The sequence below is a fragment of the Mercenaria mercenaria genome, chromosome 15, assembly GCF_021730395.1.
Source record: "Mercenaria mercenaria strain notata chromosome 15, MADL_Memer_1, whole genome shotgun sequence".
Lineage (NCBI taxonomy): Eukaryota > Metazoa > Mollusca > Bivalvia > Venerida > Veneridae > Mercenaria > Mercenaria mercenaria.
Window position 1 is genome coordinate 51,831,648 of NC_069375.1, and position 27,494 is coordinate 51,859,141.

The 27,494-nt window shown below is 36.8% G+C and overlaps 1 protein-coding gene across 3 annotated transcripts in view; it reads left to right on the forward strand.

The window, feature by feature from the left end:
• The window catches only part of LOC123563978 (FK506-binding protein 15-like), a 241,413-nt gene that overhangs the window by 53,183 nt on the left and 160,736 nt on the right, over positions 1-27,494 (forward strand). For all 3 annotated transcript variants that reach the window (XM_053524018.1, XM_053524017.1, XM_053524016.1), the window contains exons 6-8: positions 18,894-18,992; positions 20,605-20,826; positions 23,702-23,845. In XM_053524018.1, coding sequence (XP_053379993.1) covers positions 18,894-18,992; positions 20,605-20,826; positions 23,702-23,845 — 465 coding nt within the window. The remainder of the gene's footprint in view (positions 1-18,893; positions 18,993-20,604; positions 20,827-23,701; positions 23,846-27,494) is intronic.

The following is a 27,494-nucleotide window of genomic DNA, read 5'->3' on the forward strand; positions in this document are numbered from 1 at the left end:
GTTATTTTCAGTAAATGTCAAGATTGAGATTTTTTTGAGTCGGCTAAACGATGAAATCGTTTTGACGAGTCCTTGCTATCCAACGATTCTCTAAGTCTAAACGGACCAAATAACACAGTGAAGGGATGTAGTTCCATTAGATTTCTCAAACTTCAAACAGTTCACTGCATGAATGAAGTTAAGTTGTGTGAATTCCCTTTGCTATGACCAATATACGATGTAATCTGTCATATTTATGACTTGTAATTGTGCAATACTCGAATGTAAGTCATTAAGCATAAATGTGCATTTTATGAATTGCGCAGGCTTACAAAGCTTGCGTAACATCCAGCGAAAGACAAAAAATAGTTCTACAGGGCTCCAGATAAGATGCGTATTAGCGTAAATTACGTATAGAAATAATGCAAATACGCATGTCTAATAATTTCTAAGCATATAAAAACGTATATAAAATTACAGAAATGCACACAATGCTTTTTTAAAAACAAATCTGAATCGTCTGGATGCGTTAGGTAACATAGCCGATCCCGATCAGCCTTAATTCTCACACATTGAACGTATACACGCATCGTATGATTATTTATAAACTTTGCGTGGGTTTCTACACACACACTTGAATTTTGCAGTCAGTAAACGGATAAATTATCGGAAGAAGAAGCTCTTACTGGTTTGTTTAGTTACTACAGATATTAAAAATGATTTTAATTCTTATTTTTCGAGAAATAAACAAATCGGCGAAACATTAAATTGTATTTTCTTGTAGTTTTTGAAATCGAAAGTAGATCGTCTATGTTTGGCTGCGAAACGAAATAACTTTTTTATGAAAAGATTTAAATAAGAGGTAATTTAACCGTAAACTTCAATGTCAGATACTGCCAATTGCTGCTAAATGTCTTCGTATCATCACAATTTGTAAAATATATTGTTCAAACTGGAGAAAAGTGTAATCGTATCCGGATATAATATTTTGGGTAAATATCGAGCTGTGTTATGAAATTTTGAGAAAAAAACTAAAAACAAACTGAAACTGGTAGACTATACTGTCAGTACATCAATCATTAGCCGACTCAGGCCATTCAGGCCTTTGATTTAGATTTGTATTCCTTTCCTGGCATTAAGGAGGTAGGTTACCTTGTTACCAGGGTAAATTCAAATTAGTTGAACCGCAGCAATTTTCTGTATTTCGTGTAATTTAATATTTTAACTGCTACAATCTCAATTCTGTTTATCTCTGTCCCTTCAAGTACAATTTTTATCCAGGATGAAATACATGACCCTCCAAAGGTATTTTATATTGAAAGAAGAAGGAAAATACAGATATTTAACACTTTTCAGTGTATTTTGGTTTCATTGTTATCTGTAGAAGTCTGCATAATTGATAATTTTACTAGTATGTGTGTTAGCTTTCTAATATAAGCTTAATACGTATATGCCGCAGGGCTCGTGTTTTCATGGTAACGCATTTTCTCTCATTTTTAAACAGCTATGTATGAAAACGGGTTTTTCGACGGCTTCAGTGCCATTCTGTTAATGACCAACATGGAATATTTGGGTACTATAATTAGAAAAATACCAAGCATTTTACATGGTACCCTATTTTTCTGAAAGTTCAAAGTAACCATGGCAGCAGAGATGTTTAAAATAGCTTATATCTTGCTTTTTATCGTAATTTCTTATAAAGATTATTAAATAAAATTATCTTTCTTGTTAATGTAGCTTTAAAACATCTTATTTCTAACCTAAGTATTATTTTCGTGTTGTTTGCATTTAATATTTAAACAAATTTCACAGCTTAAAATACTTACAGCAGTACCCCTCGTCTGACATTTTTAGCTCAACTATACGAAGTATAAGGAGAGCTATCCTACTCGCCCCGGTGTCGGCGTCGGCGTCTTTCTGCGTCCCCACCTTGGTTAAAGTTTTTTAACACTTTCTCTTTTTTCAACTTATCTCTGAGCCCGCCCGCTTAGCTCAGTAGGTAAGAGCGTTGGTCTACGGATCGCGGGGTCGCGAGTTCGATCCTCGGGCGGGGCGTATGTTCTCCGTGACTATTTGATAAACGACATTGTGTCTGAAATCATTAGTCCTCCACCTCTGATAATTCATGTGGGGAAGTTGGCAGTTACTTGCGGAGAACAGGTTTGTACTGGTACAGAACCCAGGAACACTGGTTAGGTTAACTGCCCGCCGTTACATGACTGAAATACTGTTGAAAAACGGCGTTAAACCCAAAACAAACAAACAAAACAACTTATCTCTGTGATTGCTTGATGGATTTGATTCAAACTTGAAATACTTATTCCTCATCATCATCCACATCATCTGACATAAGGGCCATAACTCTGGCTCCAATATTTCATGAATTATCCCCCCTTTTCACTTAGATTTTCAGGTTAAAGTTTTGTTGCACTTTCACTCTATCTCTGTTATTACTGAATGGATTTGATTCAAACTTAAAATAGTTGTTCAACATCATCACCCACATCATATGACACAAGGTGCATAACTCCGGCACCATTTTCTCATGAATTATTCCCCCTTTTTACTTAGAATTTCAGGTTAAAGTTTTGGTGCACTTTCAGTCTACCTCTGTTATTACTGAATGGATTTGATTCAAACTTAAAATAGTTGTTCAGCATCATCACCCACATTATATGACACAAGATGCATAACTTTGGCACAATTTTTCATGAATTATTCCCCTTCTTACTTAGAATTTCAGGTTAAAGTTTTATGCACTTTCACTCTATCTCTGTTATTACTGAATGGATCTGATTCAAACTTAAACAGTTGTTCAACATCATAACCCTTATCATATGACACAAGGTGCATAACTCTGGGACCAATTTTTCATGAATTATTTTCCGTTTTTACTTAGAATTTCAGGTTAAAGTTTTGATGCACTTTTACTCTGTCTCTGTTATTACTGAATGGATTTGATTCAAACTTAAAATAGTTGTTCAACATCATCACCCACACCATATGACGTAAGATGCATAACTCTGGCACCAATTTTTCATTAATTATTCCCCTTTTTACTTAGAATTTTAGGTTAAAGTTTTGATGCACTTTCACTCTGTCTCTGTTATTACTGAATGGATTTGATTCAAACTTAAAATAGTTGTTTCAACATCATCACCCACACCATATGACACAAGGTGCATAACTCTGGCACCAATATTTAATGAATTATGCCCCTTTTTGCTTAGGATATACTTATATAGTGTTTTGATAATTTTATCTTTACCTCTCTTATTACTTTAAGCTGATATTTTTGACATAGACTCAGGCTATTGTGCAATATCTTCATCCACAATTGGAGTCATTAAACACTCCAGTGACAGCTCTAGTTTCCTCAGATGTGCCCAGTTTCACTATCCAGCATCGAAATAGTCGAGCGCGCTGTCTCCTGTGACAGCTCTTGTTATGCCCCCACTTTGGGGGGGGGGCATATAGATTTGCCCTTGTCCGTCCGTCCGTCCTTCCATCCTTCCGTCTGTCCGTCCTTCCGAGAATGTGTCGCGCATAGCTCCAAAAGTATTTGACGTAGAGTCACAAAACTTTACAGGAATGTTGGTCAGCATGTGTAGTTGTGCACCTGGGGTTTCACGTCTGGATTCATTCAGTCATGTAGAAGTTATGGCCCCTGACTTTGTAAAAAATTAGTCATTTTAATGTTGTGTCGCGCATAGCTCCAAAAGTATTTGACCTAGAGTCACCAAAGTTTACACGAATGTTGGTCAGCATGTGTAGTTGTGCACCTGGGGTTTCGCGTCCGGATTCATCCAGTCGTGTAGGAGTTATGGCCCCTGACTTAGTAAAAAATTAGTCATTTTAATGTTGTGTCGCGCATAGCTCCAAAAGTATTTGACCTAGAGTCACCAAAGTTTACACGAATGTTGGTCAGCATATGCAGTTGTGCACCTGGGGTTTCGCATCCAGATTCATTCAGTCATGTAGGAGTTATAGCCACTGACTTAGTTAAAAATGGGTCATTTTAATGTTGTGTCGTGCGTAGCTCCAAAAGTATTTGACCTAGAGTCACCAAAGTTTACAGGAATGTTGGTCAGCATGTGCAGTTGTGCACCTGGGGTTTCGCATCCGGATTCATTCAGTATTGTAGGAGTTGTGGCCCCTCACCTGGGAAAAAATTGTCATTTTAATGTCATGTAGTGGGGGCATCTGTGTCCCATGGACACATTTCTAGTTTATGGAAAAATCGTTCTGCATGCTGCTATTATTGTACCCCCCGACAACAAAGTTGTAAGGGGATGTATACTGGTTTCAGGTTGTCTGTCTGTCTGTCTGTCCATCTGTCCGTAGACACAATCTTGTGCGCACCATCTCTCTTCATCCCCTTGACACAATTTAATGAAACTTCACACAAGTGATCAGTAACAACAGTAGTTGTGCATGGGGCATGTTAGGTTCTTTCAGAAAAAAAATATGTAGAGTTACGGGACTTTGTTTTTTTGTAACTATACTATGTACATAGACACAATCTTGTGCGCACCATCTCTCCTTATCCCCTTGACACAATTTAATGAAACTTCACACAAGTGATCAGTAACAACAGTAGTTGTGCATGGAGCATGTTAGGTTCTTTCAGTAACAAAAATTGCAGAGTTATGGGACTTTGTTTCTTGTTAACATACTATGTACATACAGTCTGCATATGCAATCTTGTGCGCGCCTAATCTTCCGAACCCTTGCACACAATTTAATGAAACTTCACACAAGTGATCAGTACCAACCCTAGTTGTGCATGGTGCATGTTACGTTTTTTTAGATAAATATTCTGCATAGTTATGGGACTTTGTTTTTTGTTACTATACTGTATACATACAGTCTATATACATACAGTCCACATAGTTATGCAATCTTGTGTGCGTCAAATTGCAATGTACTGTGGGGTACATTCATCACCTTTAGTGATAGCTCTAGTTCACATGGATATTGTTGAAATGCAAATAAAAAGCCGAAGCTGTGTTCCTTAAATAGTCCAGTGTCAATGCTTTTGAATTTTACATTTAGATATATATTTGTTTCCATGGTAACATCAATTTAATTAAAGAAACAACAATTTTCTACTGAAACTTGAACAATTTTAAAGCTTAATTTTAGTATATAAGTAACAAATTATCAACGGAAACTGAAAAATAAGTATTACAAATCAAACTGCCCAATCTTTATTTGAAAATGGCAGTAATAAGTAACCTTTCACCCAACTATATTCCCAATAACATCAGTTACCATCATCCATTTCCTTACTTTCCGCATAACATTTCAATATAACTACACGCACATAAAAGAAGCAAAATACTGATAATTTTTCAGAGCGAAAGAAAAGTTGTTAAAAAATAGTTCAGATAAAGAAAATGTACAGAATTACGTACTTTCAAAATAAAAGTTAGTAATTTTGCGCGGTAACTGACAAGTAACGTCATGACGTCAATGATGTCATTTTAAGGCAACAGTGTTTTGAAGCGTTTCTGCGGCAATTTATTCATTATTTCTGCATTATTAAACCATTAAGCATCAGATTGGAGGCAGGTTCATGATTTTTTTTCAGAAGAATGGATATGCAAACACATTAGTTTGTCGTAAACGTCATCGTAAATTGTCACGTTAGCTTCCGGTCGGACATGCGCACATACAAATATTAAGGTAACCTACCTCCTTAAGCTGACATTTTACATTATTTTTGATAAAGTAAAATCCAGTATTTATCTAAATCAGAAAGGATTTATACATCAGTTGTTAACAGTTTCATTAAGGAGTTGTAGAAGTGAAGGGGTTAAGGGTTAGGCCCTATGATGCCATAGTAGGAGGTTACTGGTTTGGGGGAAATTTTAATTGTCACCACAAGCACATACTTTTGCATGAATGCTATATAAGTTAAAAATTTTAAGTACATCAAAACCTGTATAAAGATAACATTTTTGGGAGGGTAAAATGTTGTTCTAATGGGGGGAGACGTATTGTTTTTGCCCTGTCCATCCATCCTTCTGTCCATCACATTTCATTTCCGATCAATAACTGATTGATTTTGTCATTTTTAGCTCACCTGAGCACAAAGTGCTCAAAGGTGAGCTTTTGTGATTACCTTGTGTCCGTCGTCCGTCGTCAACAATTTGACTGTTAGCACTCTAGAGGTCACGATTTTGGCCCAATCTTAATGAAACTTGGTCAGAATGTTACTCTCAATAAAATCTTGGACGAGTTCGATATTGGGTCATCTGGGGTCAAAAACTAGGTCACCAGTTCAAATCAAAGGAAAAGCTTGTTAACACTCTAGAGGTCACAATTTTGGCCCAATCTTAATGAAACTTTATCAGAATGTTACCCCTAATAAAATCTTGGACGAGTTCAATATTGGGTCATCTGGGGTAAAAAACTAGGTCACCAGGTCAAATCAAAGGAAAAGCTTGTTAAGACTCTAGACGTCACAATAGGCCCAGAATGTTGAAACTTAGTGGGATGATTGGACATGCCAACCATCAGTGTCTCTTTGACTTTAGCTCCTGTCCCCTATTGACTTCTTGCCTATACGACTATGGACTGGGAGAGATATGCACTTTTCTACAAAAGCATCTTCTAGTTTAAACAATTATTTTTTACTTGAATTACAAATGAAAGAAGTGGCCTTCTTAGATAGGAAGTCTCTGTTCATAGTTGTTCTTTAGGTTAGAAGGTACTAAATGCCTCTGCTTCTATTTTCTGTGTAAAAATAACATTGTATAACTTGTTTTTAGTCCCCTACTGGTTGAAAACCAGTTTCGGGGACTATAGAAATGCACTTTTCCGTCCGTCATTCCGTCTGCCATCTTTCCTTCCGTCCGTCCATCCGCAATTTCGTGTCCGGTCCATAACTCTGTCATTCATGAAGGGATCTTAATATTACTAGGCACAAATGTTCCCCATCGCGAGACGAAGTGTCATGCTTAAAGGTCAAGGTCACTTTATATTTGCGTGATCTTTATTTCGCAGATTCCCGCACCCTGAATTATTTCGCGGATTTATGAATCTGCGACATGAGGGTCAGAAATTTTTATCTTTTATTAGTGAAATTCCAATTCTGGAAGTGAGGATTACATTTATGCCTATTCTTCCGCACCTTACCGAATTTATGCACGCCAACGCCTCGTTAAATACATGGTCTGTAGCGGTTATTTCGTATTAGTAATCGGTTACTTTATTCAAACAAATTGCTTTTGTTCTACTGAAATTGATTGAAAAGAGCCTTTTAAATTAATCTTTTATTCAATTTATGGGCAATTATTCTTATTACATTTAATAGCTGATAAAATATTCAAAGTTTGTTACAGCCATTTCATAAATAATTGTAACATACAAGTGTATAGTACGATGGTGTGATAACTTGTCTGCTAATCCCTATTGTTTTCTAAACAAAATGTGTAAAAAGATTCAGGTTTGTAGAGAAGATAAAGGATGATATGGATCATCCCCTCAGGTAACACGTCACGTGCTCTGCTTGTTTGACACAAAGTGCATCCATAACCTGTTAAAAAACCCAAAGTTATCATGTTATATAGTACATCCCTGCCAGCTGCATGTAAATCCAACCTATAGACCGTAGCGTTAATTCTGTCTTTAAGCAGTATATTCTGCATGAAATCGAGGATTTTTAGCTCCACTATTCGGAGAATAGGGGGGCTATACTACTCGCCCAGGCATCGGCGTCGGCGTGACCCTTCTTGGTTAAAGTTTTTCGGCAACCTTTGTTTTTCTGTCATATCTTTGTTACTATTGCTTATATCTTACTGTAACTTCACATAAACATTGTTCAGTATACAAACAAAGTATGTTTAGGGGCTGAGCCCATTATACCCAAGGTCAAGGTCACCAAGGTGTTATACTTAGGTTATTTTTAAGGTTAAAGTTTTTCGGCAACCTTTGTTTTTCTGTCATATCTTTGTTACAATTGCTTATATCTTACTGTTACTTCACATAAACATTGTTCAGTATACAAACAAATTATGTGTAGGGGCTGAGCCCATTATACCCAAGGTCAAGGTCACCAAGCTGTTATACTTAGGTTATTTTTAAGCTTAAAGTTTTTCGGCAACCTTTGTTTTTATGCCCCCGAAGGGAGGCATATAGTTTTTGAACCGTCTGTCTGTCGGTCTGTCCGCAATTTTCGTGTCCGGTCCATATCTTTGTCATCCATGGATGGATTTTCAAATAACTTGGCATGAATGTGTACCACAGTAAGACGACTTGTCGCGCGCAAGACCCAGGTCCGTAGCTCAAAGGTCAAGGTCACACTTAGACGTTAAAGATCATTTTTCATGATAGTGCATTCATGTCTGATCCATATCTTTGTCATCCATGGATGGATTTTCAAATAACTTGGCATGAATGTGTACCACAGGAAGACGACATGTCGCGCGTAAGACCCAGGTCCGTAGCTCAAAGGTCAAGGTCACACTTAGACGTTAAAGGTCATTTTTCATGATAGTGCATTCGTGTCCGATCCATATCTTTGTCATCCATGGATGGATTTTCAAATAACTTGGCATGAATGTGTACCACAGGAAGACGACATGTCGCGCGCAAGACCCAGGTCCGTAACTCAAAGGTCAAGGTCACACTTAGACGTTAAAGGTCATATTTCATCATAGTGTATTGATGGGCGTGTCCGGTCCATATCTTTGTCATTCATGCATGGATTTTAAAATTATTGGGCATGAATGTGTACCACAGTAAGACGACATATCGCGCGCAAGACCCAGGTCCGTAGGTCAAAGGTCCTAAACTCTAACATCGGCCATAACTATTCATTCAAAGTGCCATCGGGGGCATGTGTCATCCTATGGAGACAGCTCTTGTTCTGTCATATCTTTGTTACTATTGCTTATATCTTACTGTAACTTTACATAAACATTGTCCAGCATACAAACAAAGTATGTTTAGGGACTGGGCCCATTATACCCAAGGTCAAGGTCACCAAGGTCTTATACTTAGGTTGTTTTTAAAGTTAAAGTTTTTCGGCAACCTTTGTTTTTCTGTCATATCTTTGTTACTTTTGCTTATATCATACTGTAAGTTCACATAAACATTGTCCAGCATACAAGCAAAGTATGTGCAGGGGCTGGGCCCATTATACCCAAGGTCAAGGTCACCAAGAAGTTATACTTTGAATTATTTTCATGTTAAATTTTTTCGCGAGCTTCGTTTATAGACATAACTTTGGTACTTTAAAAGATAATGACTTGAAATTAAAAGTATTTGTTTATAATCATCTGCATGTGTGGCTACATACCCCATAACTCTAATTGTTTTTTGACAGAATTATGCCCCTTTTGTACTTAAACTTTTTTGCAATCTTCGCTTTCTGGATATAACTTTAATGCAATATATGATAAAGACTTGAAACTTAAAGTGTATCTTTATCATTATCATCTGCATGTGTGGTAACAATCCCCATTACTCTGATCTGTATTTTTGACCGAATTATGCCCCTTTTATACTTAAATTTTTTACAAACTTCGTTTTCTGGGCATAACTTTGGTACTATATAAGATAATGACTTGAAACTCAAAATATATCTTTCTCATCATCATCTGCATGTGTTGTGACAATCCTAATAACTCAGATTTGTGTATTTGATGGAATTATGCCCCTTGGTGTATCTTCCTTTTGAAGTAGAGGTCTCTTATTCAGACATATATTCATTTTACTGTCAAATCCCCGAATAGTGGAGCGCGCTGTCTTACGGACAGCTCTTGTTATTATACTTATTCATGATATATTGAAATAATTGAAGTTCAGGTGGCTATTATTCATTGCTTTGGATATGTCTGTATGTTATGGAAAGAAATTTACACAGATTTATGAATTCACGATGCACCCGATTCGCGAAAAATAGCGAAAATTAAAACACCGCAAATAATACCGGATTTACAGAACTTGGCACAAATATACCTCATAATAAGACGATGTGTCATGCACAACTTTCAGACCCCTAGCTCAAAGGTCAAGGTCACACTTGGCAGTCAAATGTTTACATGGCATGAACAGGGTCTGTTTCTTGTCCGGTCCATAACTCTGACATTCATTAAGGGATTTTAATATTACTTGGCACAAATATATCCCATGATAAGACGACGTGTCATGCGTAAAACCTGGACCCCTAGCTCAAAGGTCAAGGTCACAATTGGAGGTCAAAGGTCAATAGGGTTTTTTCCCTGTCCGGTCAATAACTCTGTCATCCATCAAGGGACTACAATATTACTTGGCATAAATGTTTCCCATGATTAGACGACCTGTCATCTGCAAGACCCGGACCCCTGGCTCAAAGGTCAAGGTCACAATTGGAGTTCAAAGGTCAACAGGGCTTTTTAGCTTGACTATATGAAGTATGGAGAGCTATCCTACTAGACCCGGCATCGGCATCCGCGTCCTCACTTAAAGTTTTGATGCACTTTCTCTTTATCTCAGTACTTGATGGATTTGTTTCAAACGTAAAATAGTTATTCCTCATCATCACCCACATCATATGGCACAAGGGCCATAACTCTCACACCAATATTTCATGAATTATCCCCCCCTTTTACTTAGAATTTCAGGTTAAACCTGATGCACTTTCACTCTATCTCAGTTATTACAGAATGGACTTGATTCAAACTTAAAAATAGTTGTTCCACATCATCTTCCACATCATATGACACAAGATACATAACTCGAGTACCAATATTTAATGAATTATCCCCCCCTTCTACTTAACATTTCAGGTTAAAGTTTTGATGCACTTCCACTCTATCTCAGTTGTTACTGAATGGATTTGTTTCAAACTTAAAAATAGTTATTCCTCATCATCACCCACATCATATGACACAAGGGCCATAACTCTTGCACCAATATTTCATGAATTATCCCCCCTTTTTACTTAGATTTTCAGGTTAAAGTTTTGATACTTTTTCACACTTTCTCAGTTATTACTAAATGGATTTGATTCAAACTTAAAATAGTTGTTTAACCTTATCAGCCATGTCATATGACACAAGGTACATAACTATTGCACCAATATTTAATGAATTATCCCCCTTTGTACTTAGAATTTCAGGTTAAAGTTTTGATGCACTTTCACTCTATCACAGTTATTACTATATGGATTTGATTCAAACTTAAAATGGTTGTTCCTCCTTATCAACCACATCATATGACACAAGGTGCATAACTCTTGCACCAATATTTTATGAATTATGCCCCCTTTTGCTTAGAATTATAGTTACTTAGTGCTTTGATACACTTTATCTCTCTTATTATTTAATATTTTTGACACAGACTCAAGCTACTATGAAATATCTTCATCCACCATTTGAGTCATTAAACACTCCAGCGACAGCTCCAGTTTCCTCAGATGTGCCCAGTTTCGCTATCCAGCATCGAAATAGTTGAGCACGCTGTCTCCTGTGACAGCTCTTGTTTCCTGTGTGGTCCATAACTCTGCTATCCATGAAGGGATTTTAATATTACTTGGCACAAATATACCTCATAATGGGTCTGTTTCGTTTCTGGTCCATAACTCTGTCATTCATTAAGGGATTTTAATATTACTTGGCACAGATATTCCCCATGATGAGACGACGTGTCATGCGCAAAACCCGGACCCCTAGCTCAAAGGTCAAGGTCACAATTTGAGGCCAAATGTCAACATTTTTTTTTAGCTCGACTATACGAAGTGTATGAAGAGCTATCCTACTCAACCTGGCATTGGCGTCCTTCTGCGTCCCCACCTTGGTTAAAGTTTTTTTTACACTTTCTCTTTTTTGTGCCCCCCCCCCCCCCCCCCATGAGTGGTGGGGGCATATAGATTTGCTCTTGTCCGTCCGTCCTTCAGAGAATGTTGTGTCGCGCCTAGCTCCAAAAGTATTTGACCTAAGAGTCACAAAACTTTACAGGAATGTTGGTCAGCATGTGTAGTTGTGCACCTTGGGGTTCCGCGTCCGGATTCATTCAGTATTGTAGGAGTTATGGCCCCTGACTTAGTAAAAAATTGGTCATTTTAATGTTGTGTCGCACGTAGCTCCAAAAGTATTTGACCTAGAGTCACAAAACTTTACAGGAATGTTGGTCAGCATGTGCAGTTGTGCACCTGGGGTTTTGCATCCGGATTCATTCAGTATTGTAGGAGTTATGGCCCCTGACCTAGGAAAAAATTGTCATTTTAATGTTTTGTTGCGCTTAGCTGCAAAAGTATTTGACGTAGAGTCACAAAACTTTACAGGCATGTTGTATCTTAAAAATTGTTTAACCTGAGTCATTAAACCATGTTACAGTGGCAGGAGTGGGGGGCACACATCTAGTTCTCCTTATATCTGTAATTACTTGATGGATTTGTTTCAAACTTAAAATAGTTATTCCTCATCATCACCCACATCATATTGCATAAGGGCCATAACTCTCACACCAATATTTCATGAATTATCCCCCCTTTTTACTTAGAATTTCAGGTTAAAGTTTTGATGCACTTTCACTCTATCTTAAATATTACTAAATGGATTTGATTCAAACTGAAAGTAGTTGTTCCACGTCATCTCCCACATCATATGACACAAGGTCCATAACTCTGGTACCAATTTTCAGTGAATTATCCCCCACTTTTACTTAGAATTTCAGGTTTTGATGCACTTTCACTCTATCTCAGTTATTACTAAACGGATTTGATTCAAACTTAAAATAGTTGTTCAACATCATCACTCACATCATATGACACAAGAGCCATAACTCTTGCACCAATATTTGTTGAATTATCTCCCCTTTTTACGTAGAATTTCAGGTTAAAGTTTTGGTGCACTTTCACTCTATCTCAGTTATTACTAAATGGATTTGATTCAAACTTAAACTAGTTGTTCCACTTATCACCCACATCATAATTATGACACAAGGTGCATAACTCTGGCAACAATTTTTAGCTCACCTGTCACAAAGTGACATGGTGAGCTTTTGTGATCACGCAGCATCTGTCGTCCATGCGTCCGTCCGTAAAGTTTTGCTTGTGACTACTCTAGAGGTCACATTTTTCATGGGATCTTTATGAAAATTGGTCAGAATGATGATATCTAGGTCAAGTTTGAAACTGGGTCAACTGCGGTCAAAAACTAGGTCAGTAGGTCTAAAAATAGAAAAACCTTGTGACCTCTCTAGAGGCTATATTTTTCATGAAATCTTCATGAAAATTGGTGAGAATGTTCACCATGATAATATCTAGGTCAAGTTTGAAACTGGGTCAACTGCGGTCAAAAACTAGGTCAGTAGGTCTAAAAATAGAAAAACCTTGTGACCACCCTAGAGGCCATATTTCTCAATGGATCTTCATGAAATTTGGTCAAAATGTTCACCTTGATGATATCTAGGTCAAGTTCGAAACTGGGTCATGTGCAATCCAAAACTAGGTCAGTAGGTCTAAAAATAAAAAATCCTTGTGACCTCCCTAGAGGCCATATCTTTCAATGAATCTTCTTGCAAATTGGTCAGAATGTTTACCTTGACGATATCTAGGTCAAGCTCGAAACTGGGTCACGTGCCGCCTAAAACTAGGTCATTAGGTCTAAAAATAGAAAAACCTTTTGACCTCTCTAGAGGCCATATTTTTCAATGGATCTTCATGAAAATTGGTCAGAATGTTCACCTTGATGATATCGAGGTCAAATTCGAACCTGGGTCAACTGCGGTCAAAAACTAGTTCAGTAGGTCTAAAAATAGAAAAACCTTGTGGCCTCTCTAGAGGCCATATTTTTCATGAGATCTTCATGAAAATTGGTTAGAAAGTTCACCTTGATGATATCTAGATCAAGTTCAAAACTGGGTCACGTACCTTTAAAAACTAGCTCATTAGGTCAAATAATAGAAAAACCTTGTGGCCTCTCTAGAGGCCATATTTTTCAATGGATCTTCATGAAAATTGGTCAGAATTTTTATCTTGATGATATCTAGGTCAAATTCAAAACTGGGTCACATGAGCTCAAAAACTAGGTCACTATGTCAAATAATAGAAAAAACGACGTCATACTCAGTTCAAAACTGGGTCATGTGGGGACAGGTGAGCGATTCAGGACCATCATGGTCCTCTTGTTGATTTAATTATGCCCCCTTTTACTTAGAATTTAAGGTTAATTTTGATGCATTTTCACTACATCTTAGTAATTACTAAATGGATTTGATTCAAACTTGAATTAGTTGTTCCACATCATCACCCACATCATATGACACAAGGTGTATAACTCTTGCACCAATATTTTATGAATTATGCCCCCTTTTTGCTTAGAATTATACTTATTTAGTGTTTTGATACACTTTATCTTTATCTCTCTTATAACTTAATATTTTTACACAGACTCAAGCTGTTGTGCAATATCTTCATCCACCATTGGAGTCATTAAACACTCCAGTGACAGCTCCAGTTCTGTCAGATGTGCCCAGTTTCACTATCCAGCTACGAAATAGTCGAGCGCACTGTCTCCTGTGACAGCTGTTGTTTCCTGTCCGGTCAATAACTTTGTCATCCATCAAGGAATTACAATATTACTTGGCATAAATGTTTCCCATGATGAGGTGATGTGTCAGGTGCAACACCCAGAACCCTAGCTTAAAGGTCAATGTCACACACATAGTGACAAGGTGAGCTTTTGTGATCACCCTTCGTCCGTCGTCAGTCCGTCCGTGCGTGCGTGCGTCAACAATTTTTTGTCTGCACTATAGTGGTTTCATTTATGATTTTATTTTAACCAAACTTGCACACAACTTGTATCACCATAAGATCTCGGTTCCTTTCTTGAACTGGCCAGATCCCATTATGGGTTCCAGAGTATGGCCCCTGAAAGGGCCAAAATTAGCTATTTTGACCTTGTCTGCACAATAGCAACTTCATTTATGATTTGATTTTAACCAGACTTGCACACAACTTGTATCACTATAAGATCTTGGTTCCTTTCTTGAACTGGCTAGATTCCGTTATGGGTTCCAGAGTTATGGCCCCTGAAAGTGCCAGAATTAGCTATTTTGACCTTGTCTGCACAATAGCAACTTCATTTATGATTTGATTTAACCAAACTTGCACACAACTTGTATCACCACAAGATCTTGGTTCCTTTCTTGAACTGGCCAGATTCCATCATGGGTTCCAGAGTTATGGCCCCTGAAATGTCCAAATTTGGCTATTTTGGCTTTTGCAGCCATATAGAGACTTCATTTATGTTTTTTTTATACAAATTCCAAAATATCTTCAACAACAATAAATCTTGGATTCCACGACAAATCAGATCCAATCGTAGGTTATTTTATATCTGATTACCTCCCCTGATTGTAGTCAAAATGGATTCATATCAGTAAGTACTTATAGGACTTATTTGAAAGTTCATTATTGTCATTAGTTGGACTGAGCCAATCAGGGTAGATAACTATGGACTGATTTTATGTCAAATTACCTCCCTTTATTTCCAATTAAAATGGGTATATCTCCGTAACTAATGAAGATACTGATCTGAAATTTCATTTATGTCAACAGATTTATTTGGCAGATCCTTCTTTTGTTCACTTACAACAGTTTTCTTTTTAATTACTTCCCTTTTACGTTACTATAAATAGCTTATTTTTAGTAACTTTTTTATTATTGGCCATAGGGAAAAACCGAGACCACTTTTCTGTGGTACAACATGGATGGTACCTCCAATTTTTAGGTGTATTTTGACATATCTGTACCTTGTAAGAATTTTTTTTTCTTTTTGGTTAAATTTCTTTCCTTTGTTTTTCCTGCCCTTTGGACTTGAATATTTTTTCTGAGGACCTTCTTGTCCTCAAGTGCAATGATAACAGGTGAGCGATATAGGGCCATCATGGCCCTCTTGTTTTTCTTGTCCGGTCTATAACTTTGTCATGCAAAACAGGATTTAAATATCAGCTGACAGAAATATTCCCGTGGATGAGACAACGTGTCATGCGCAAAACCCAGGCCCATAGCTGAAAGGTCAAGGTCATATTTGGAAGGCGAAGGCCAAAAGGTTTTTTTTTCCTGTCCAGTCTTTAACTCAACAATCCTTAAAGGGATTTTAATATTACTTGGCAAAAATGTTCACCACCATGAGACGGAATGTCATGCATTAGAACCAGGTCCCTAGGTCTAAGGTCAAGGTCACTTTTAGAGGTCAAAGGTCAAATTCAAGAATGACTGTCCGGAGCATTTCTTCTTCGTGCATGGAGGGATTTTGATGTAACTTGGCACCAATGTTCACCGCCATGAGGCACACTTGGTTTTAGAATTACTTCCCCTTGTTGTTACTATAAATAGCTTATATTGTAACTTTTTAGCTCACCTGTCACAAAGTGACAAGGTGAGCTTTTGTGATCGCGCGGTGTCCGTCGTCCGTGCGTGCGTCCGTCCGTGCGTCCTTGCGTGCGTAAACTTTTCCTTGTGACATCTCTAGAGGTCACATTTTTCATGGGATCTTTATGAAAATGGGTCAGAATGTTCATCTTGGTAAATTCTAGGTCAAGTTCGAAACTGGGTCACGTGCCATCAAAAACTAGGTCAGTAGGTCTAAAAATAGAAAAACCTTGTGACCTCTCTAGAGGCCATAATTTTCAATGGATCTTCATGAAAATTGGTCAGAATGTTCACCTTGATGATATCTAGGTCAAGTTCGAAACTGGGTCACGTGGCTTCAAAAACTAGGTCAGTAGGTCTAAAAATAGAAAAACCTTGTGACCTCTCTAGAGGCCATATATTTCAAAAATTCTTCATGAAAACTGGTCAGAATGTTCATCTTGATGATATCTAGGTCAAGTTCAAAACTGGGTCATGTGCCATCAAAAACTAGGTCAGGAGGTCTAAAAATAGAAAAACCTTGTGACCTCTCTAGAGGCCATATATTTCACAAGATCTTCATGAAAATTGGTCAGAATGTTCACCTTGATGATATCTAGGTCAAGTTCGAAACTGGGTCACGTGCGGTCAAAAACTAGGTCAGTAGGTCTAAAAATAGAAAAACCTTGTGACCTTTCTAGAGGCCATATATTTCACAAGATCTTCATGAAAATTGGTCAGAACGTTTACCTTGATGATATCTAGTTAAAGTTCGAAACTGGGTCACGTGCGGTGAAAAACTAGGTCAATAGGTCTAAAAATAGAAAAACCTTGTGACCTCTCTAGAGGCCATATATTTCATGAAATCTTCATGAAAATTGGTCAGAATGTTCACCTTGATGATATCTAAGTCAAGTTCAAAAGTGGGTCACGTGCCGTCAAAAACTAGGTCAGTAGGTCAAATAATAGAAAAACCTTGTGACCTCTCTAGAGGCCATATTTTCCATGGGATCTGTATGAAAGTTGGTCTGAATGTTCATCTTGATGATATCTAGGTCAAGTTCGAAAGTGGGTCACGTGCCTTCAAAAACTAGGTCAGTAGGTCAAATAATAGAAAAACCTTGTGACCTCTCTAAAGGCCATATTTTTCAATGGATCTTCATGAAAGTTGGTCTGAATGTTCATCTTGATGATATCTAGGTCAAGTTCGAAACAGGGTCATGTGCGCTCAAAAACTAGGTCAGTAGATCTAAAAATAGAAAAACCTTGTGACCTCTCTAGAGGCCATACTTGTGAATGGATCTCCATAAATATTGGTCAGAATGTTCATCTTGATGATATCTAGGTCAAATTCATAAGTGGGTCACGTGCCATCAAAAAGTAGGTCAGTAGGTCAAATAATGAAAAAACGTTGTGACCTCTCTAGAGGCCATATTTTTCATGGGATCTGTATGAAAGTTGGTCTGAATGTTTATCTTGATGATATCTAGGTCAAGTTTGAAACTGGGTCACATGACTTAAAAAACTAGGTCAATAGGTCAAATAATAAAAAAAACCTTGTGACCTCTCTAGAGACCATATTTTTCAATGGATCTTCATGAAAATTGGTCAGAATTTTTATCTTGATAATATCTAGGTCAATTTCAAAACTTGGTCACATGAGCTCAAAAACTAGGTCACTATGTCAAATAATAGAAAAAACGACGTCATACTCAAAACTGGATCATGTGGGAAGAGGTGAGCGATTCAGGACCATCATGGTCCTCTTGTTTACTACTGGCTGTAGGGAAAAATTGAGACCACCTTTTCTATGGTACAACATGCAAGTTATATCCAATTTGTAGGTGTATTTTAACTTAACTCTACCTGGTAAATAGTTATGTGTGGACTTGTATTATATAATTTATTATTATTATTATTATTATTATTATTTATTATTATTATTTTTTTTTTTTTTAATTTATTTATTTATTTATTTTATTTTAGGATTAACTTCCCTTTGTTGTTACTATAAACAACAATAGAGAAAATTAGGTGCTTTCCAGTAGGGGACTTTGTATTGCATGGCAATACTTTATTCACTTGTTATCAGCAGTTCCAGCCTTTCACTTCTGGCGAGACTACTCTTCCCTTGAATCATGTTTAGGCAATAAGAAAATGAAAAAAAAATTATGAGGTTGACCACAATGCAAAGAAATCATGGTCATGTGACTGAGACAAATGATAAAAACACTAACATTGTGCAGGTAGACATCAGGAAATGCCTAGCTTCACTTTCATTTCACTCAGCAACTTCTACATAAAGTTGGAAACATATTAAATAAGATTAAAATCATTTGCAGACATTCCTCTTTACAATCAAGGACCAATAAAGCTTATAATTATCTGTCATGAAAATGGCCTTTACTATGTGGGAAAATGGCACTATGTACTGATATAAACTACATTTAGACCATGTAGACATTTCCTGCAAATTACTGCCATAATACCTTTATCACAGGTTTTACTTAAAATTTTTCCTGTTGTGAATGAAAAATAAATTACATGTATTGTTGTTGTATTTTAGATTCAAGCCAATAATTACGCCAACTTTTATGATGATGTAAGACAAAGCTGGTCTTTGTTGTTTGAAAATGAGCAGAATGCTACAGACTTTGCTAAATATGTAAGAAACTATTTTTTTAAATGTCAATTACTTAAGGTAGTTCTGCACGTTTGATAAACCGGAAGTGATGGCATAACGTCATTTATCCGGAAAATGAGAATCATTTTACATATTAATGGCAACCCGTCAGTAAATTTATAACAATGGCACTGTTACTATCTTTCAAAAGTTGAAATATGATATTTAAACAAATTAGCCTGAAATGTGCGCTTTACTTTAATCATGGTCAAAGTTGTGATTTTCCCATAGACTCCCATTATGAAAAATTGCGCGAGGTCCAAATTTTTCAAATCAGTCAAGCAAAAAATCAAGCACACAACCGTATCTTTTTTTATTTGCTGAATTTTCTGAGGTTTTGAAAAATCGGGGTTTAATCAAATTCTACATTGTAGGAAAAAGTTTGATCCGAACATGCAGAACTATCTTTATGTTAAATGCTAAATATCTAATGCTAATTGCTACATGCCAAATGCTGTATGCCATTTACTTAATGCTAAGTGCTAAATGTCAAAAAGCTATTGCTTAATGCCAAATGATAAATGTTAATAGTGAAATTCTTTAACTTTTTACATTGATGATCTGTATCTCTTATACAAATGGATGTAATTTTAGTTATTTGAAGACATATAATTTCTACCAGTCATGAGACTGGAACTGTTTACTCTAAAATATCTGGAAAAAAAGTTTTTAATAAAGACAAAGTTATGTAACAAAGGCCAATGACTCTTTAAAGGATGCATTCATACACTGATATTTGCAGCTCTTTATTTGATTAAATACTTGGCAATAAGCATTTGGCATTTATTGCTTCGCATTTCACAGTTAACAATTAAGCATTTATTGTTTGACAAATACCATTTGACTGTCAGTATTTAACATTTGGCATTTGGCATGTGGCATTTGGCACAAACTGTTTGTCATTTAGCATTTGGCAGTTAGCACTGGCCTTTCATAGTTTTTCTTATGATTTTATTATTAAGGTGAATGTGTCTGTCTTAGGCTTCTTCTTTTTGTGTGGAGCATGTTGTCAGTTTCTTGGAAAAATAAAGGAGTACTGATAAAGCACTGACCATGTTTAGGTTACCTGAACAACATTACAGTATTACTATATCTGAAATGTGACAAAAAGGTTTTGATTAGCACTTTCTTGCACTATAGACAGAATATTCAAATCTCTTTTTTTACTGACAGCTGTATTCAGAGTGAACTTTTAATATTGAGTAGCATTGTCTCCAAAAATATAACAATTTAAGGAGAGAAAAATTCTTACTGCATTAATGTCCGTTGTCTAGTAAGGTAGTGAATCAGTAATGGCACCTTGAAATTTCTGTTCGATTACATTGTGTGTATGGTATGAATGGAAACCAAGGTATTATCTAAATTATCTGAAGAATGCCGACTTGCCTAACCAGAATATCACACGAAAATTACCGATTACCGTTAAAGGTAAATAAAATAAAAGTGTCAAGAACATTGCACAATCCATAGTAATATACATTTAGTGTAAACTACAAGTCAATGAAGTTGTGTATTGTCAGTGTTGCCATTGATAAAATTTTGCCATTTTCTATTGTAATACAGCATAGTTATAAAATAGACGTGTTTACAATAGGTTTGTCTAGCCAAAGCGTTGTCAACGGGAGCTACCCCTACAGGTCTTGTCACACAGGACCTTATGGCCGGAGAGGGCGGTGCCCTTCAGACAGGTGACTCAGTGGAGGTGAAATACACAGGGAAGTTATTGACAAACAATACTTTTGGTCAGGTGTTTGACTCCAATGTGAATGCTGACAAATTGTTTCGATTTAAACTAGGTGCTGGAAAAGTTATAAAGGTAAAATATCATGAGGGTGATTCTTTCTAGTTTAAAGTCCCATAGATAAGTTATTTTTATGCCCCCCGAAGGGAGGCATATTAGTTTTCAATTGTTTGTTAGTTCGTTTGTTCGTTCGTTCGTCACAATGTTAACTTTTTGCATGAAGGCACTTTACTCGCGAACCACTGCACCCAGGACCTTCAAACTTCACATGCTGATAGCACTTATTGAGTACACATCCCCTATTGACTTTGGGGTCACCAGGTCAAAAGTGAAGGTCACCAGGTCAAGGCGCTGCGGGGGCATTTGTCACCATTAGTGACAGCCCTTGTTTGTCCTAAAGAGCTTAAGTTAAATGTAAGAGTATCATATGCTGTTTCAAAGTTAAATCATTTTTAGCTCAACTTTTTGAAGAAAAAGTAGAGCTATTGCACAAGCCCCAGCTTCGCCGTCGCCGTTGGTTAAAATTTTTTATAAAGTCAGATATCTCTGTTATTATCAAAGCTTTTGACTTAAAATAGTTATTTACAATCAGAGTCTACACCAGGAGGAACAATCCCCATAACTGTGATTTGAATTTTGACAGAGTTATGTCCCTTTTTAACTTAGAAATTTTTTGGTTAAAGTTTTTTTATAAAGTCAAATATCTCTGTTTCTATCTAAGCTTTTGACTTGAACCTTAAAATTGTTATTTACTATCAAAGTCTACACGAGGAGAAACAATCCCCATAACTCTGATTGAATTTTGACAGAGTTATGCCACTTTTTAACTTAGAATGTTTTGGTATAAAGTTTTTGATGAAGTTAGTTCAATTATTTCTGTGACTATCAAAGCTTTTGACTTGAAACTTGAAATAGTTATTTACTATCAAAGTGTACACCAGGAGAAACTATCCTCATAACTCTGATTTGAATATTGACAGAGTTATGCCCCTTTTACTGGCAACACACTAATTCAGAGTCAAGCTGTGAGAAAAGTCTAAGGAAATATTTTAGGGGAGTACAGGTTTTTGACAGAATGCGCAGTTAATAGAGTGTGCATAAAATCAATTTTATAATGTAGTGTGAAATCAGTTAATTTTGTGGACATGAAATTTCATGGCTTTAACTAAAACAGTTATTTCCTGGGGTTATAAATTTGTCGATTCCAACTTTTGAACTTAAAATAAATGAGATTTTTACTTGTTCATTGGGATTTAATTTTATAGATTGACACAACCACGAAATCCATGTACTGGTCTGAGTCGTAAATTCGGCCACTTTTTGCGATTTTTCATAAATATTTCTTTCTTTATACAACTGATTTGTACAAAATTTCTACCATATTTGCTTTAATATAAGCAACATTGATTATTATCATTAATGGTCATTTACAGTATGGTAAACAATAAAACCGCGCTTAAAATAACGGACAGGTTTAGCCTCCACATTTTACCTTCTAGAGGTTGTAAATATCCGGCCACTTTTTGTGCCCCCCATGAGTGGTGGGGGGCATATAGATATGGTCTTGTCCGTGCGTCCTTCTGTGCATGCGTGGGTCCGAAGTTTGTGATGCGCCTAGCTCAAAAAGTATTTGATATAAATTGATGAAACCTTGCATAAGTCTTTATCATAATATGAACTTGCGCACCTCTTATTTTTCATCTGGCTCCACTCCCTATTTTTAGAGTTATGGCTCCTGAAATAATCAAAAATGCACATTTTCACCTTTTGACACGCCTAGCTCAAAAACTATTTGATATAGATTCATGAAACATTGCATGAGTCTTAATCATGATGTGAACTTGTGCACCTCCTATTTTTCATTTGGGTCCGCCCCGTATTTTCAGAATTAATCCCCTTGAAATAGTCAAAAATGCACATTTTCACCTTGTAAAGCGCCAGTCTCAAAAAGTATTTCATAAAAATTGATTAAACCTTGCATGAGTCTTTATCATGATTTGAACTTGCGCATCTCCTATTCATCTTGGTCCGCCCCTATTTTCAGAGTTATGGCCCCTGAAATAGTCAAAAATGCACATTTTCACATTGTGACTCAACAAGTTCAAAAAGAATTTGATATAGATTCATGAAACCTTGCATGAGTCTTACTTATGATGTGAACTTGCGCATCTCCTACTTTTCATTTGTGTCTGCCCTCTATTTTCAGAGGTATGGCTCTTGAAATAGTCAAAAATGCACATTTTCACCTGGTGATGCGCCTACCTCAAAAAGTATTTCATATAAATTGATCAAACCTTGCAGGAGTCATTATCATGATACAAACTTGCGCACCTCCTATTTTTTGTCTTGGTCTGCCCCCTATTTTCAGAGTTATGACCCCTGAAATAGTCAAAAATGAAAATTTTCACCTTGTAAAAAGTATTTGATACAGATTCATGAAACCTTGCATGGGTCTTACATGCATATGTGCAATTGGGCCAAGTACACCTTCCATTATTGTTTCACCTGCATCACCATAAGTCGTTGTTGATTTGTGACCATGGTGTGGGGGATATAGCCTGGCGTAAATGAAATTGCTCATCGTAGGTTCTCTAAGCGAACCCCCCTTGACGCAGAGCACACTCCCAAATATTATATATGTAGTGTAGTATTTCGTACACTTTGTCTGCATAAAAAATGCATTGGTCCATTTTTCAATACAGGTTATTTGATCTTTGCACACTTTTGGAGACAACACAATACGAAAATCAAACTTGGTATGGAGATTGGCCCTGACTTGTACGTGGCCGATAGGTCAAAAGTTACTGTTACAAGAAATACTTATCCTGTTGATATTCAATGTGTATGCCTATGTGATTTATGTCAAAACTTGATCTTATCATTAAGAGCAAGGGCCATCATAGCCCTCTTGTTATTAACTTTTAACTACAATGATGCACATGTATTCTAGGCTTGGGATACAGGAGTTGTTGGAATGAAGAAAGGAGGGAAACGCTTCCTTGTGGCACCACCTAATCTAGCATATGGTAGTCAAGGAATGTCAGACAGAATTCCAGCAAATGCAACACTGTTGTTTGAAATAGAAATTGTTAGGGTAAGACGACCATTTACCGGTACTCATTAAATATAGGTAGTAGTGTGTGTGTATCTAAATTTATTACATTCCCTTTCTTTTCCAAATTTATGTCAGGTGCTGGATGTTATTTGTGATGTCAGGTGCCGGATGTTATTTGTGATGTCAGGTGCCGGATGTTATTTGTGATGTCAGGTGCCGGATGTTATTTGTGATGTCAGGTGCCGGATCTTATTTGTGATGTCAGTTTCATTTGTATCATAACATTTACAATAATGTATTTAATTTTGTAGACTAAAGAACAGATTGATATAATTTATATAAAATTCATGTTAAGATACCCATTAATAAAAAAGATTATTTATTAGCTAGAAATATGTACTCATTCTTTAGTTTAATAATATTGCGCTCTTGAAATTGCGCAGTATTTCAGATGCAAAACTTATGCATACAGATATACATGCCTAAAAGGTCACCTGTGTTAAGCAACCACTTGCCATAAGCAGCCATCCAGCTAAATTCTCAAATCGACTTTCTGTTTTAATTTCAAGTTGTCTTAAGCATCCACCTGCCTTAAACAGCCATATTGTACCGCTTCTTACATTCATCACCTTCAGTGATAGCTCCAGTTGTTTTTGCAAAAATGAAAGCTGCAGTTCCAGAAACTTTGAAGCTTTCCTGGTTCTTTAGCATTCCATTTTGAAACAGAGGACTTTTACTTGAAAGAATGTTAGTTGAAAGAGCAGGGTACCAAACTCCGAACCCTTGGTTTCATTGTCTGGTGTCTTACCACTGCACAACTGAGTCCAGTCTTAATTTGAAAAATTTAATGGCTTATAAGTTTACACTAACCACCCTTTATCCATTGAAGATCATTTATGCATATATGTTATGTACCATTTTTAGCTCGACTTTTCTGAGAAAAAGTAGAGCTATTGCACTTGCCCGGGCGTTGGTGTTGATGTCGCCATTGGTTAAAATTTTTGATAAAGTCAAATATCTCTGTTACTATCAAATCTATTGACTTGAAACTTAAAATAGTTATTTACCATCAAAGTCTACACCAGGAGAAACAATCCCCATAACTGATATGAATTTTGACAGGGTTATGTCCCTTTTTATGCCCCCCTTTGAAGAAGGAGGGGTATATTGTTTTGTAGATGTCGGTAGGTCGGTTGGTCAGAATGTAGACCAATCCGTTTCCGGATGATAACTCAAGAACGCTTGGGCCTAGGATCATGAAAGTTGATAGGGAGGTTGGTCATCACCAGCAGATGACCCCTATTGATTTTGAGATCTGTATGTCAAAGGTCAAGGTCACAGTGACCCTGAATAGTAAAACGGTTTCTGGATGATAACTCAAGAACGCTTGGGCCTAGGATAATAAAAGTTGATAGGGATGTTGGTAATGACCAGCAGATGACCCCTATTGATTTTGAAGTTAGTATGTCAAAGGTCAAGGTCACAGTGACCCTGAACTGTAAAACGGTTTCCGGATGATAACTCAAGAATGCTTAGGCCTAGGGACACAAAAGTTGATAGGGAGGTTGTTCATGACCAGCAGATGACCCCTATTGATTTTGAGGTCAGTATGTCAAAGGTCAAGGTCACAGTGACCAGGAACAGTAAAATGGTTTCCAGGCAATAACTCAAGAACGCTTGGGCCTAATGTCAGGAAAATTGATAGTTAGGTTGACCAGCAGATGACCCCTATTGATTTTGAGGTCATTAGGTCAAAGGTCAAGGTCACATTGGCCAGGAACAGTTATACGGTTTCTGATCTTCTTGTCCAAAACCATAGGGCCTAGGGCTTTAATATTTGGTATGTAGTAAAATCTAGTGGTCCTCTGCCAAGATTGTTCAGGTTATTTCCCTGGGGTCAAATATGGCCCACTTTGAAAAACCTCTTGTCCAAAACCACAGGGCCTAGGGTTTTGATATTTTGTTTATGACATCATCTAGTGGTCCTCAGATATGGCTTCGCCCTGGGGGTCACATAGTTTACATAGACTTATATAGGGAAAAACTTTGAAAATCTTCTTGTCCCAACCACAAAGACTATGGCTTTGATATTTTGTAATGTAGCATCATTTAGTGGTTCTCTACCAAGTTTGTTCAAATTATCTCTCTAGGGTCAAATATGGCCTCGCCCTAGGGGTCATATGGTTCATAATTATAGTCTTATATAGGGAAAAACTTAGAATCTTCATGTCCATAACTTACATCATTCAAATTTGGACCACATGTATAGTTTTGGGTGGCAAGATAAACCTTGACATGAGTTGACCTTGATCTTGACCTAGTGACCTACTTTCACATTTCTTTAGCTACACCCTTCAAATTTGGACCACATGCATAGTTTTTTGTTCCAAAATAAAATTTGACCTTGATTTTGACCTAGTGACCTACTTTCACATTTCTCAAGGTACAGCCTTCAAATTTGAACCACAAGCATAGTTTTGTGTACTGCAATGAACTTTGATCTTGAGATTGACCTAGTGACCTACTTTCACATTTCTGAAGCTACAGGCTTCAAATTTGGACCACTTGCATGGTTTTGTGTTCCAAAATAAAATTTGACCTTGATTTTGACCTAGTGACCTACTTTCACATTTCTCCAGGTACAGCCTTCAAATATGAACCACATGCATAGTTTTGTGTACCGAAATGAACTTTGATCTTGGGATTGACCTAGTTTCATTTGTATCATAACATTTACAATAATGTATTTAATTTTGTAGACTAAAGAACAGATTGATATAATTTATATAAAATTCATGTTAAGATACCCATTAATAAAAAAGATTATTTATTAGCTAGAAATATGTACTCATTCTTTAGTTTAATAATATTGCGCTCTTGAAATTGCGCAGTATTTCAGATGCAAAACTTATGCATACAGATATACATGCCTAAGCGGTCACCTGTGTTAAGCAACCACTTGCCATAAGCAGCCATCCAGCTAAATTCTCAAATCGACTTTCTGTTTTAATTTCAAGTTGTCTTAAGCATCCACCTGCCTTAAACAGCCATATTGTACCGCTTCTTACATTCATCACCTTCAGTGATAGCTCCAGTTGTTTTTGCAAAAATGAAAGCTGCAGTTCCAGAAACTTTGAAGCTTTCCTGGTTCTTTAGCATTCCATTTTGAAACAGAGGACTTTTACTTGAAAGAATGTTAGTTGAAAGAGCAGGGTACCAAACTCCGAACCCTTGGTTTCATTGTCTGGTGTCTTACCACTGCACAACTGAGTCCAGTCTTAATTTGAAAAATTTAATGGCTTATAAGTTTACACTAACCACCCTTTATCCATTGAAGATCATTTATGCATATATGTTATGTACCATTTTTAGCTCGACTTTTCTGAGAAAAAGTAGAGCTATTGCACTTGCCCGGGCGTTGGTGTTGATGTCGCCATTGGTTAAAATTTTTGATAAAGTCAAATATCTCTGTTACTATCAAATCTATTGACTTGAAACTTAAAATAGTTATTTACCATCAAAGTCTACACCAGGAGAAACAATCCCCATAACTGATATGAATTTTGACAGGGTTATGTCCCTTTTTATGCCCCCCTTTGAAGAAGGAGGGGTATATTGTTTTGTAGATGTCGGTAGGTCGGTTGGTCAGAATGTAGACCAATCCGTTTCCGGATGATAACTCAAGAAC